Raw genomic sequence first — 15,639 nt, forward strand, 5'->3', positions numbered from 1 at the left:
CACTAGAAGAAGGTGGTGTGTTCTCTGGTGTGAAAAGGAATAGATCTGCCATTTGCCACCCAAACGAAGCCGCCTCGCACCGATTCACATCTGACTAATCAGATTTTTCTTCTCCCTCTCTGCTTATGCCTGGGGGGTGGGGGTGGGGGGCTCGTAACACCCTCCACCCCCACCCCCACCCCCACCCCCAACCCTCCCTCCGCTCCAATCCATCCATCACTGTCTACCAGGCTGTCAGTTTCCACTCACTTCACTGCTTACCTCTTCTGAAGACGCCTCCAGGAAGGGCCGAAGGGCCACACGTTTCACAAATTCGCTCAGAAGAAACTTCAAATAAAACTCCAAAATGCACAATCGCATTGATCCAGACACAATCCTGTATTTTGTGCAGGTAAATCAGGATGTGGTGTCTCCTCAATGGCTGCTGTTAACTTGTTATTGATCCCCACATTAAGGTTGAGGACCGTCCACTCTGAGGCCTCGTTTACGTGACGTTTTCAAGTGAAAATCCGAAACCTTTGTTTTCTATTGGGGGTCCGTTTACACGACAACGGTGCTCGGAGCCACTGAAAATGCAAGTTCTTAAGAGCGGCTCCGACGGTGGAACTTTTCAAAAACGCTATGACACTGTTTCTGTGGAAATGGGAAACAAAAACTACTTTTCTGAACAATCAGAGCAATGTTTCCTCCAGAGTGTCATGACTCCCAGTCCACATTCTCCTGGGACTTGGTAGTTTTATTTTGACAGTCTACAACTATATAGACTGTTAATGTTTAGAGCGGATTGTTCTCTGCTGCATGTGTGTGTGCTTTCATTCAGAAACTAACAGCACCAACTCGTGGCCCAACAAAGGGCAGACTGGAAAAGTTCAGGCACTGATGGAGACAAAAAAACTATTATTAAATATATTATTTATCATAATTACCATTGCAGCGCTCAGAGTTTATATTTTTAGAAGTATTACTATAATTTATCTGAGAGTAACATCTCAGATTCATCATATAGAGTAATTTTAACAGTGCTTTTAAAACCAGGGTTCAGGTATCTAACTGAAGCTTCTGATAAAAATGTGTGTGAGCCAGTTTGAATTCACTGTAAATCAGAGATTGGAGGAGGGGAGTATTCCTCGAAGGTAGTCAAGAACGAAATGTCGGTAACCACTGATACAAAGAAAACACTGATGAGCCTTGATATGACGCTTTCACTTTTAAATCTATGTTGAATTATTATACACAGCTTGGAAGATCTTACATTCGGTCTTTAAAATCTTTATTTTGTTACAACAAAAAATACATCAATATTAGTTTTACCCCCTTTAAAATGCAAATCACGATTATAATGACCATGGTCTCAGAATGACACGGCTTGATTGCACAAAAATGTGTTTATTACAAAAAGAAGAAGACCAGTATCACTCAGGCACCAAGGTTTTCCTGGAGGATTACCTGCAGCCAAAATGAATCTCCCTGAATCACAATCACTGAATCAAGTTTACAATTCGATGCTACATCTTCACATTCCAACGCACGAGAGCAGCATTAACAATGATCGGTGGTGGCTCAGTTCATCTTTAAATACATTTAGTTATTTTTTACAATCAAAGCTGAGGTTGGAAAATGTGCATAAATTGTTGCATGAAAATAGATTTAACGAGAAACAATGGAGCATAAATGTCTTGAGCACAAGGATTATTTTGAAAATACAACAGAAAATCACAAAAAAACAACCTAAATGTAAATGATGAGATAAAAATGAGATGGATGTTTCCTTTAATTTTCAAAACGCGGTCTTTTATTGCATTTTTATGCTCCTTGAATTTTCTACATTTTTTTCCGAGGTTTCATTATTAATTTAGGAGACATGAAGACGCTGCATTTTCTCTTGTTTAAATCAAGTAAAACTGGAGTCATCAGAAGAGAATCAAGTTCAGAAAATAAAAACTGCTGTCGTCAGTGGCCACAGTGCCACGGCCCTCAGAGGGCCACATTAATACATAATTGTTTTTTAAGAGTTGCCATTTGCACTGCTGATTAATAAACACATTCAATCTGGGGGTTTGGATGGGGGGGTGGGGGGTTGGTGGACAGACTCTCGAAAGGGCCTGTCAATTACCCCGCGATGAATAATTCCAATCAAACTCTAATATAATTAAACTGCCTTTTATTGTCTTTTTAGACTGCAGTCACCGATGACTCATTAATATGCATGTTTTAGCCCTCATGTTTTAAACATGGTGGCGTACGGGGGGATTTTTCAAAAGCACTTTGAATTGGGAGAGCTTTTTTTTTTTTTCCCTCTCCTCTTCTGCCTTGAGTGCCGTTTCGCACCGTCAACACCGGCTGGAACGTAGATTGATGTGGCTTATCGTTCGGCCTCCCATCAGCTCAGGAAATGAATGGAGGGATAAAGACGGGAAAATAAAAGAAATTAAAACTAGGTCACAGAATTCACCTGGGAATTAACGAGTAACCTTGTTTTTCTTTTTCACCTTTTCTTCTCATCTATCTATCTATCTATCTATCTATCTATCTATCTATCTATTAGGGAATCACAGTCAGATATCGAGGGCGATCGTGGCCATCAGAGTCAAGGACATTAATGACAACGCCCCTGAATTCGCCAACGAATACGAGGCCTTTCTGTGCGAAAATGGAAAACCCGGACAGGTAAGAAACGGAGTGACTCATTCATCAAAGCTGTGATCTATCACTTTCTTAGTCTCTGTCCCTTTCTTTCTCCCTCTCCTCCCCCGTAATGATTGGCCACAGTGAATTATAGGCTATTTATTTCGCCGGGAAACTACCGAGGTGGGAGTAGCGCTTTTCTCTCTCCCCGTGCCGCGGCCCTCCCTCAATACGGCGCCGCGCCGAGCAAAGGGGGAAATGAGAGCAGTCAGGATTGATCAGAGTGGATCATAATTCAAGACTGTCTTTCATGTCCTCCTCCAGATGGCACAATGCTTCCCCCAGCCAAAAACCCTGGACGAGTGCTTTGCATTCTCCCTCTCATCAATCGACCTCATTCAGGGGCCTCCCGCACATACAATAGGGAGCTTTATTGAAAGGAGGAAGAGGGGGAGAGAAAAGAAGAAGAAAAGCAACCTGAAAAAAAGAGAAAGTGTCCTGCGGGGGTCTGAATTCCAATTTCCAATCAATCATAGAGACGTACAGTGTGATAAGACCTATGATGACAGATTAAGAGATAGAGCCAGCAGCCTGAAAGTGTGCCAGACTCGACAGGACCTCATTGATAATAATCTGGAAACTCCAGCGATGAATAGGTCGTATATTTCATGAGGTGTGATCCAGACACACTGTTGCGCCGTAGCAATCTGCAGTGGCCAAAACAGAGTAATGAGCAGTCTGCCTTCACCCTGATGTCTCACTGTGTGCCGCCCTGTCTCTGTTTTCCACGCAGGTGATCCAGACGGTCAGCGCGGTGGACAAAGACGACCCCATCCAGGGCCACGTCTTCAACTACCGTCTCATCCCCGAGATGCTCAACAACCCCAATTTCACCATCAAAAAAAACCCAGGTGAGAAAGTAAAGACAATCAGCAGAAACACGAGGCAGAATGCTTGGCGGCAGCATGACTGAAGCCTCGCTGAATTTCTTCAATGGCTTTCCAGTTGAATCTCTAACCCGCGGCGTGTTAGCCGCACTGCAGATGAAATCTGGTGGATCAGTGTAGCTCACAATTAGCAGATGTGAAATTGTCCGGACACCAGCTTCCGCTTTACTCCCCAGTGCGTTTTGAGGGAAACTAAATGAATGGGATCCAAATGGCTTTTCGTGGTAGTCTCGCGGCTCAATGTAGGGTGACTTCCTAGGAGCTGTTGCGACACGGCAGATGGCACTAAATTTATTTGCTAAGTACTCTGATTGGCTTATTTTGCCATTTTCCCTCCATTCCTTTTTTTTTCTTCTTCTTCTGTTCCTCTTCTCCAAGTGGGCTGCATTCACAACAACATTGTGTAATGTTGTCAGCTCGGGGCAGAAAACCAGAAAAATGTGTTCATATGGCAGCAGCCTTCTGTTAGGACGTGGCGGCTTTGGGCTCAGTCATTGCAAACCGCTCTCTGATGGAGGGACCAGTCCATAAAAATCAGGTCATCGAGTGAAGCAGCCACACTTTGGCAGAAAAATACAACCTTTTACTTCTGAAACAGCAAAACATGAGTTGTCAGCCTTGGCTACCTCTATAGCTCACTTTTCTTTTCTTTTTAGAAATATTCAACTCATATATATAATAATGGCTTGGATTTATATAGCGCTATTTTCAAGCTGACTCAAAGCGCGTACGGAGACCATTATTCATTCACACCAGTCACACCGGTTGGTGGTAAGCTACATTGTAGCCACAGCTGCCCTGGGGCATGCTGACAGAGGTGTGGCTGCCATTTCGTGCCAACGGCCCCTCTGACCACCAGCAACATTCATGCACCATTCATACAAGGCAATGTGGGTACAGTGCCTTGCCCAAGGACACAACAACGACTTGGATGGAGTGGGATTCTGATATATATACATATTTTTTTATTGTCATTGCCATTGCCGTATTGCCATAAAACAACGAAACTGTTGGTTGCAATCAGACTTCTTGGAGAAGCAGATAACTAGGCAAATAGTATAAAGACAAAGAAAAAGAAGGATTCATTCACAATAATACATGCGGCGTGTGCTCTTCACTGTGAAATTTCACAGCACTTAGTAAACCATCATCTGCATACATGGAGACACATTTTATTTCTTACAACCGATACCGAGTGGATCAAAACCACCAAATGCAAAATCACTAGCAAAACACACACAGTACCCAAAAGTGCAATCTGTTTGTAGCAGAGTTTATAAAAAATCAAAGTAAATCAGGCCCATAGTGTGTTAACATGGCCTGGTTTCAAGGACAGATTTAATTCTTTTGTTTCTTAAAAGGATGCATCAGGTAAAACTTCTTCTGTTATTGTGTTAGACTCCTGAAAAACACAACCTTGCCTTTATTTGACTTTTCTTGCCTGAACCCAAGGTAAATACATGTTGTGCTGGAGCACTGTATATTACACCGCTTGTCTGTGTTGTTAACGCTGAGCAGTGAGAAGAAGCCCGCTATATGCCGCCGTGCCCCTTCACACCCCGCTGCACCCACCCGAGCACGCCACTTCAGCGGCTATTTCCATCTGAATCGGCAGCTGTGGGAGATACTTCAGTGAAGAGCGTCAGGCTCCTGCGGGCCTCTGTGCGCCGCTTTTGTTTGCCGTGATGAGTCTAATTGTGGGGATTGCACTGTGAAGAGGTTAGAGGTGTCCTGCCACGGGAGGAAATGGCGAAGGTTTCTGACCGCCAGCATACAAGACAGCCAGCATGTCGACAACAAGTAGGCGGGGTAGCAGCAGAGCGATTCGCACAGCCTCAAACAAACATGCCATAACGCCAAACATACAAACTGCTCGTAACATCAGACCCTGTGATTAGCTGCTGAGTGAGGGCGTAATGCAACGCTCCTCTTCAATAACATAATGTAACCTTGTTTTATTCATTTTGCTCAAAGCATCTTCATGAAGCCATAGTCTCACTTGGGTTGACACAACCTCTTGCACTTATAATCAATGTTGGTTGTAAGTAAGCAGTTGTTGCCTCCTCTATGTGTATGTTCATTTCATTTCAATTCAATTTTATTTCTATAGCGACAAATACAACACAGTCATTTCAAGGCACTTTTACAGAGAAAAGCCAATAATTCTACATGAGCAGGAAGAAGAGAAGCTGGGAAGGAAAAAATCCCTTTAACAGGGAGAAAGAAAGAAAGAGAGAGAGCAAGCGAGCACAGACTACAGGACAGAGAGAGAATGTTGACATGTCATAGTGAAACACAGCAGCTCAGAGCGGTAAAGGTCTCCCAGCAGTCTAAACCCACAGCAGCTTCATTCAAAATGGTCCATAGTGGCCTGAACCAGATCTATATGTAAAATTCATGTATGACAAATGTCATATCGTAATTTGACTTTAAATTGTCAGTGGCTTCAAGCCAAACACTGGTGGACACACCCGCTCTCACCGCTCTACATAAACAGAGCCTTCGAAGTGAAAGCAATAAACAAGACTGTGGCATTATGGTTTTCTTCCAGGGGAGTACTGGACCCGAGGGTGGGAACCACAGGGATAGTAAACCTTTATGTTATACACCATAAACATGAACTATTAGCATCAGTCAGTCAGGATTTAGAAATATTTAGAAATATAGCTACTGCCCAAAGATGATCAAAGTGCATCGATAGAAAATACAATAAAATCAATAAAAAGACCGGGCAGACTAGTTAAGAGAACAGAATGAACGGATGAGGCCACTCGGACGGGGGAAGAATTGTCATGTGACCAAGTGAAGCTGACCTGATTCAATTGCTTTGAGATGTCTTTATTGTGTTTGTTCTAAAGCACAATAAATATGTATCAAGAAAAGCTTTCTTCTAACATTTATTCTTCACATACATACAACTTTGACATTAAATTTGCACAACAGGAAAATATAATCAAAGTGAACTATCAAGAAATGAAACCTACACTATGTTTAAGAAGCAGGGAGGCAGATGAATTCTTTCTAGGCAAATACAACCCACCAAGGCGACCTCTTCTGCTCCCACTAATCCTTTCATGTGGGGTTATAAAGCATTTAGTTTGGCATCCAAAGCTGTGTGGTATGTCGTCGCTCAGATAATCAGGAGAGACTTCAGAAGTTTTGAAAGAGCTCAAACTGTTAGTGTCACTTCTCCTGTCACTGCTGTCATTTGCAGCCTCCCACATATTAAGTTATTTATAGGCCAATTTTAATTTAAATGAGGCTTTGCTATTGTCGTGGCGCTGATTAATATTTCAGTGTACACAGTGTTCATCACAGTCCAACAGCCAGCCGATGAAACACTCTTAATGTGGCCTAATATGTAATAAAGAAGAAAAGCATTGTTGTAGCTGCAGCGAGCGGAATCTGTTTGAAGGTTATCTGCACAGCTGTCTCTCTCTTTGAGGCACACACTCCTTCTGTGGATGGGCTGACGGGCAGGACGCGTCTCATTCTATTTTTAACATCAATACTTGCCAAGAAAAATGCAGAACCGACCTGTATACGGGGACATGGCCTGACGGTTTACTACACTACGGTTTATATTCGCATTCTCGCTCGGCGCCGCTGAGTGATCCAAATGAAATAGGACAGGTTGGTGCTCACAAAGCAGAGCGTAGCACTTTGTGGCAGCACTCGTAAGAGAATAAATCTGAGCATATGTTCACATCAATTACAGATTGTGCAAAGCAAATAATTCTATCATGAAGCGTTCCATCTTTTGATTAAGTTTGCTCTGTCAACGCGGGTGTTTCAACGCGGCCCTTCACTCGATCTGCCCCCCCCATTCCACCACCTCTCATATCAGCACACTCTCAAGCAGTGAGGCAAAGGTTAGACTATCAGAAATCTTGTACGTTCTCCTTAAGATCCGCTGGAGAAGAACCTTATGGGAATGCGAGTGTTTGATAACGTGAGCGGGGTAAAGGAGTGCCAGCTAATGAGCAGACAGCTTCACAGAAGTGTCATCAAAGAGCAGCTGGCACCTTTCTGGGTCGACATGTGCCATCTTCTTAGCCAGTGTCGCCCGCCACGGTCCCCCATCTCTCTTCATTTTCTCCCATCTCAAAGACAAGTTGGTCGAGGGGGGGTGGGGGGCACTAAAAGTCGGGCTCAGCCTTCCTTCAGAATTCCCAAATTGGAATGTTGGGGAAGAGAAGGGGAAGTTGCCGAAATGTGCAAATGCTAAAACGCCCGGTGACGATTGATGTGAAATTAGTTTACCCTCACGCTGCGCTGATCTTCACACTATTTAATAATAGGACTTCAGTCTGTCACCGCCATGAATAATAATGGCTTTTTCACACATCAGTGCCAAAAGAATTCATCTCTGGCTTTACCTCTTCCCTGACAGACAATTCAATCAGTGTTGTAGCCAAGCATGATGCCTTCCGACGGCAGAAACAGGAGATGTACTTCCTGCCAATCATCGTGACCGACAACGGCAGCCCGCCGATGAGCAGCACCAACACCCTGACGATCAGAGTCTGTGGGTGCAACAGCGACGGCTCCGTCCAGTCCTGCAACGTGGAAGCCTACGTCTTACCCATCGGGCTGAGCATGGGCGCTCTCATCGCCATCCTGGCCTGCATTATCCTCCTATTAGGTGAGGTTTTTTAACTTCACTTTGTGCTACTGTATTACAGTGAAGTGTTTGAATAGACATGAAATGTTTAATCCGACCTCAATAAATAGTCTACTTGAACCAGCAGCAAATTCACTTGCTAAAGCTTGAACTAGATTTTCTCTTTCTCCTCTTCCTTCCTTTCTTCTGCTCCCCTCTTCCATCTTTCTTTCTGACAGTAATAGTAGTACTATTTGTGACCCTGAGGAGACACAAGAATGAGCCTCTGATTATTAAGGATGACGAAGACGTGAGGGAGAACATCATCCGCTACGATGACGAAGGAGGCGGCGAGGAGGACACGGAGGCCTTCGACATCGCCACGCTGCAGAACCCGGACGGCATCAACGGCTACCTTCCACGCAAGGACATCAAACCAGACCTGCAGTTCATGCCACGGGCGGGCCAGCACTCGGGCCCCAACGGCGTGGACGTGGACGAATTCATCAACGTCCGGCTTCACGAGGCAGACAATGATCCCACGGCGCCGCCTTACGACTCCATCCAGATCTATGGATACGAGGGCCGGGGGTCCATCGCCGGCTCCCTCAGCTCGCTGGAGACGGCGTCGTCAGACTCAGACCAGAACTATGACTATCTCAGAGAGTGGGGCCCGCGCTTTAGAAGACTTGGGGAGCTCTACTCTGTGGGCGAGAGCGACCGCGAAACCTGACCTTTGGTTTGCTAAGACGAAAAACAAATAGACCTTCAAGATTTTTTTTCTGTCCACATACTTGTGTAATAAACGCTAGGGGGTTTGCTGGCTTTTAGAAACACGTGTTTAAAAAGAAACAAAAAAAGAGAGTTCATAACAAGGGAGGCCACCTTTTTGTATTCTTTTTAGAGTGAGGTATAGCAGTCGTCATCCACTATGTCAAGCGCATTGTAATTGTCGAGCCAAACAACGTTTTTATTAGGAGATCTATGATTCTTGTGGAGTGTAACTTAGATTCCGTTGTGGAGTGTCTAGCAGTATTTTGGGTGTTAGTCATTTGCGGTGACTGCCAGTAGCAGAAAAAGCCCCGTTAATGCTGGTATTTACCAGACAAGCGGGTATCTGTTGAGTGCTCTGAAGCTTGACGGGACATCGTACTCCATGGACGTCAGGCTGGATCACAGAAGCTGCAGAGGAACACTGGTTTTCCACTTCCTGGCCGGGAAACCCAGCTGATCACTGATGGGATACAAAATGACAACGAAAAAGCAATATATGGTCTACATTACAATGATGAATGTATGTATGATTTGGAGAAAAAAAGAGGAAAAAAAGCAAAAAGACAAACCAGTATTGGCTTTAAAGTGAATTTATTATCATTTGATATGTTCTCTGGTGGCCACATTTATAAACTATCAAAAGCCCGGAAAGGCTTGCTTTATACGACTCTTTGTATTTACACGCTACAGGTGTGGGTCGCAAGTGTTACAAGCCTATTAAAGACTGAAGTGAAGAGAAAAAAGAGAAATGTAGAAACTCTGAGGCCTTCTTTTTACAGAAGCAAGATTAAATACAATTGTAATCTACTGTTTTTTGACAAGAGATGTGTTGATTCTTCATTATTGTTCTCTAAGTTTTTGTATATCTGTTCTTAAGTCATTTTTTCTGTGCTGACTATTTGAAGTGAGTGTGTTTTGATTAGTTCACATTCAACTGTTTTTTCCCCACCACTTGATCACTATTTCATACCAGCTGAAGCATATCATGAATTTATTGCTATTCTAGACTAGATGCAAGCAGGCGTACAAGAGCTCTAAGTTACTGTAACAATACAGAAGATCTAATTGGGACTGCAAGACTGGTGCCGTTCTGATAACGGGCTGATTCTCTGTAAAATATATCTCATTATAGATTCTTAGGTGCGGCCCGTGAGCGTCTGAGCACAATAGTCTAATTGATACCTGAGTATGTTGACTTCCCCCCAAACATCCGATCTCATTTAGGAAACACAGATCGCATTAGTCCGAGAAAAACGACAACACAAATCCAGAACATGTGCATATTGTGCTTACACTGTATGATATCAATAAAAAAAAAGACTTGTATTGTACATAGAGTTACTGCTAACGTCATTAGCTTTCAATGAGGTGGTAGGTTTTGTCTCTGCACGTTAGCTCTTGCACATAAATGAGAATTTCAATGGCACTACAGCTGCGTGCATACTCAGTTTGTACTGATACAGTATTATGGCAGTTCTCGGTAGACTAAACAATATATATGGAATAGTCCTACATGCAGATCATATTTTCTACTGTGCTTTAATGCTTATAAATGTGTATGTTCAATTATTTACTCCCTGTACTGTAATCTAAGATACCCTGTATTGTTTCCTACTTTGTGAAATATATTTTTATAAATATTACTGAATGGGTGTGATTTTTCTAACTGACTTGGCGTGGGATGTGAAGAATTGTGGACAACACTTGTTTTCTGGATTTCAACTTGATTGAAATCTAATAAGGCTTTCTTACTAATAAATGTATTTAATTTCAGCATTTCATATACTCTTATTATCAGAAACTGTTAATTGATGTTTCTGCAAACCTTAAAGTTGAATTTCAAACGGGTAATTCAAATATGAGTACATATTTTTGCTTTTTTTTTACATACACATCCTGCCTGACTTTCTAAGATCTCGTATAAACCATGTTGATTTGAATGTTCTTGTTAATAGATTTTACTTTTGTTTTATTAGCATTTTGTCTGTGATCAATGATTTAAACTAAAAATGCTAAACTTTTGTTTTGGGTGTCCGAAAACGAAACCACAGTTGGAAAGTGTTTGGATCGGCATGTTAATGTAAAATAGTATACAGTAAATAGCAAAAACAAGGGTACTATCTGTTGTTGCGCTCCTAGAAGCCATTTACACATTAAGAAATTAAAGAATACTGGTGATTTCATTGAGGTTTTTACTGCCAAAAGCATCTCGTCACCTCAGCCTCTGCTTCATGACCTGCCATCTTTTTCTAAATCTTTTTTTTTGGAAGTTCCCAAATCTCAGAAAAGTACAACACATCTCTAAAAGGACAACCTTCAAGAATCTTCAATCAAAAGCCATTTCACAGAGATGTAACTGCGTTTTGGAGAAAAGAAATCAAGAAGAACTTCCCCATTTCATGAGAAAAGGCAGACATCCCGCTCCAGAGCCTGATAGCAGCAGACACAACTGGACCTATACTGCAAACAAACAGAAAGCTCCTGCCGAGTATCGGCAAAAGCTTCTGGCAGGCTTATGCGTCATCAGCCCGCATGACAGAAGAAATCAGCTGTAGCATTTTATTTCCCAGACTGTTTTTCATTTAGTCACCTTGCATATACAGGCTGCATAACCGCCTGAGCGATAGAAATGCCAGTTCCGTCATCTTCTAAGTGATGCTGCGGGAAGCAAATGAAGTGGACTGAGAACACATTTTAGCTCAACACTGCGACCGAACGTTCACTCCAGCAACAAGCTCGGAGGAATCAGCAAGAAAAGCACCAATGAGCGAACTGTTTCTCCCTTTCTGTCAGTCTGTGATGTCGAGGGAAAGCTTTGATCCCATAAAGGTTCGTTTTCCATCACACAATATACTTTGTTCAAGGTGTGCTTTCTCAGGCTGATATTAGGAGGACGAACTATAAGTGGTGATGCACAATAGCACTGATTTCTATAAAACCTTGGTTTGTGTGGATGATACCGATAACGCTGAAAATATTTTACTGAAACTATAATACTAGATGAATTATGTTCATTTTTTCTTACTTTATGACAGTGTTACTTTTTGAGTGATAAATGAAAGGAAAGATGTTGGTTTTTTTTTTACCTTCCCAGGTGATGCTCTGTGGAAGACTGCAGACTCAGTTCCAACATGTCAGCAAGTAAAAAAAAAAAGAAAAGAATAAAAAACATCTTTTCTTACTCATATGTCCCTTCAAAAGTAACACTATCCTATACCAATCAGAAAGGTTTGAAATATAAGTTCAACAAAACGATTGAGATCATTTATAACCACAATCAAACTCATAAAGTTATTTATGGCTTAATAAAATAACATGCAATGCATTTCTTACTGGATTTTTGTGAAGAATTAAGGCGTCCTAAAGATCTACAATTCATGTTATTTGCATAAAATGACCCTATTATAGCTCACACAAAAAAATGATGAGTGTTTTTAGGATCCTACTGCAAGGGATTTGTAAAGGTATTTAACATTTCTTCATGTTTTAATGGAAGTAAAGCGAGTCAAAGAAAAGGGGGAAACAAAACTATTTGTACATTGAGAACTTTAAAGCAGAAGATGCCATTAGTTTTCAGTCCGGGCTAAATACAGTTCGTCATGTTTTTTAATTAAAAAAAACAAAACTGAGGTGTTTGATTCAGTATTTATGTTTATCATCTGCACATCACTAACAATTGGACTTTAGAGGGCTTTAAATAATTACAAAAATAAGCTTTTCTGTTGTAATCACATTTTAAGTATCTTCACCAAGCAGTTTGTATAAAAAACGTTTGCTTTCCTGTTATTCAGATTGAAGGTTATTGAGTCATGACAACTGATGAGGCATTTTTGGTGGATTCGGGCAGTTTCACTAAACCATCAAGGGAAATGTAAAGTCTGTGAAATACTCGAGAGCTGGGTATGAAATATAAGGCCCATGGGTCTAAACAGGCCCAGGAGAGGCTCCAGTCTGGCCCCACAAACCACCAAGACAATTGTAAAATTGTAAACATTTGGAACCAAATCTTAAGACTGAGTTTTCTGGACACGTCGCTGTATTTTCCACCAGGAGGTTTAATTAAAATTGGCTTTATATTGAGATTTCTGTCATTTACAATAGTAATTGTTTGTTTTTTACAAAAATATAGATGCAATAGTTTCAACGAGTGTTGTCACGACACCAACATTTTGGTATCGATACCGATACCACCATGTATTTCGATACCTTCGATACGTTTCGATACTTTTCCAAATGAAAAGAGAACACAGTTCTCCTTGTCGATGTAGCAGCAGCCATTGTTTCCCTTCTGTCTCTCTCTCTCTCTGTCGCTCTCTCTCTTTTATTCCTCTCTCTCGCCAGACTCTTGCTCTTTGCTGCTCTGTTAGTGACGCACTCCATTTCTTTTTACAGAGTTTCCACGGGTCGTTTTAGTCAGTTACGCATGCGCACTCTCACAATGGACGCAAACGGCATGTCATTTACGCATGCACATCCGATATTCTTTTCAAAGTACAAGCTCGGTTGGGAGAAGATTGCTTTGAAAATACGTTGTTTTCACTTTTATTATAAAGTTGTGTCCAGGAATGTTGTTGGTAAATAAGGTCCAGTATGAAGCGCAGTTGCGACTCTCGGGTCGGAGCGCGGGAGCGTGCGCGCACCCCGTCTCGGCCGTTTTTCTTTCACACCTCTCAGAAACCGGAGTGCAAAAAAAAAAAAAAAGAAACCGGCGCACTGTTTTCCGCACTTTCGATTGTCCAAAACAACCCGTAATTCAAATTTAAAAGTAATTATGTCACTGTTCTACCAGACCAGCGACATTAGGCTCCATGTGGCTCCTGAAGTAAAATTTGTTTGTTTTAACTGCTGTAGACTCAATAAAAAAAAAAAGAAGATTGTTTTACAGGCTTCAAGTTCTTTTTCGTGACAACAATTGTGCCGATGACTGCTGTTGGATGTTTGATGACTTCTTCAGATACACAGTTAGAGCATTTGCAGCAGCTGCTGCTTTGCTAAATGTATGAAAGATTCAATGTGACTCCACACCTAAACACTGCACCGGCCTCGAGAACCAGAAACAACGATTCATCTCTGGAGATAAATTGGCTTTTGGGCATTTTGCAGAGACCCAACTACTGCAAACAATGCGATATTCCTTAATGGTCCAGGCACCATTTAGCAAATCATGCAATATAAAAACTGAAGAGGCAGCAGTGCTTGCTCTCCAAACAGCATGTTTCAGGTAATGTCTTTACAACAGTTGTTCCTCATCAGAACCCAGGCCGGGCAGCCAAGAGAACCACTGAGGCTTTTCTTGCTTTGAACGCGTCAAAATTGAATCTGTACACGTCAAAGAAAGCCATGACAGTACATTTCCTAAAATCCAGAGTGAACTGCCCCGTCGTCTGATTTTCTAGGTTCTCGGTTTCATATGTTGGTGAGTTTGCGTGTGTGTGAACACGGCAGGATTCAGAAGTGGGATGTTCTTGAGGTTCTTTGACAACTCAAATGTTTGGCTTCTTCACACATTGAGCGTGAGAGCATCTGCCACCACACCCAGCGATACCACCCGACGGGATGCCACGTGAATCCCATCCACCCATCCTATAAATCATCCTCCACCTGCCACAAGAACCCCCAGAGTCTTCAGGTCTTGGGAGAAGAGGAGCACATCAGACAGACTTGACAAGGTCTTGCCATCAGAGCCAGATGATCTGCTGTGAAACACAACTTGAGGGACTTCTGGTAGCTGGTTGGACCGTCTTTTAACATCACGTCTGCCCTCATTCTCAGTGTCACAGATCCAGGGGTGCTGGAAACCTTCCTCTGAGATTTTGTTCCATATTGACACGACCGCCTCAGACAGTCCCAAAAGTGCTTTGTTGGCCGGAGATCTGCTGAATGTTCAGGAAAGCTGTTTGAAATGGCTGCATCTCTGAGATCTTTGGTTGTAACCGGAGTGTGTTTGTCTTTTCACACCAGTCTGCAAGAAACCCTACAGATTGGAGTGTGTGAAAATACGAGCAGTGAAACTCTCCACAGTCTTAAATAATCCTCCTTCATCATTCTGATGCTCGGTTTGAACGTTAGCAGCTTGTCTGCCACGCGGCCATATCATCTGCCCGTCAGTTATTTGTGTTAACGAGCCGCTCGAAGTTGAATCCAATGTGACAAAAACCCTTTGTGGCTCCACTTTCGGGCAGGTGGTTGGAGGTGTGAATAAGCAATATTGCTTTTTCAACAAAATGATCTGTGTTATTACCATGTTAGGAATAAATGTGTGTTATTAGAAGCATTTGTTTACTCGGGGTTATCTCATCGCATGGTTTTAGGCAGCCAGCCGTCCCGCCGTCATTTGGACGGTCAATTTTTGGAAAAGACGGCCGAAAAAATAGCGGACGTGTCGCTCTTAGCCGTCTACAATATGTCTATAATGATCATCACTACTTGTCACCGTCTAATTTTGCCCAAATTCATCTATTTTTGCCAACATATAGCGAATTATTCAGTTGCGAGTTAACAACTCACAACTGACTTCCGGTTTGTATTACGCCCAGTAACGAGCAACGTGATTGGTTTGATACCATGCGGCGTATTATGTTTTGAAAGGCCATCTGTGATTGGAATTTTCTTTCCAAAAGGCTGAGGAATTATATCTGCAGAATCCACACAGGTGGGACTAAATCTTTGACACATGTTTGGATAACTGCA

The 15,639-nt window shown here is 42.3% G+C and overlaps 1 protein-coding gene across 2 annotated transcripts in view; it reads left to right on the plus strand.

The window, feature by feature from the left end:
* The window catches only part of cdh8 (cadherin 8), a 153,382-nt gene extending 143,896 nt beyond the window's left edge, over window positions 1-9,486 (plus strand). The window contains exons 8-11 of one of the 2 annotated variants that reach the window (XM_080488677.1): window positions 2,546-2,667; window positions 3,419-3,536; window positions 7,966-8,217; window positions 8,415-9,486. In XM_080488677.1, coding sequence (XP_080344803.1) covers window positions 2,546-2,667; window positions 3,419-3,536; window positions 7,966-8,217; window positions 8,415-8,908 — 986 coding nt within the window. In that variant the 3' untranslated portion in view covers window positions 8,909-9,486. The remainder of the gene's footprint in view (window positions 1-2,545; window positions 2,668-3,418; window positions 3,537-7,965; window positions 8,218-8,414) is intronic. The other variant, XM_080488678.1, reaches the window with a different exon arrangement.
* The last annotated feature ends 6,153 nt before the right edge of the window (window positions 9,487-15,639 follow it).

The sequence above is a fragment of the Lipophrys pholis genome (genome assembly GCF_963383615.2).
Source record: "Lipophrys pholis genome assembly, chromosome: 2".
Lineage (NCBI taxonomy): Eukaryota > Metazoa > Chordata > Actinopteri > Blenniiformes > Blenniidae > Lipophrys > Lipophrys pholis.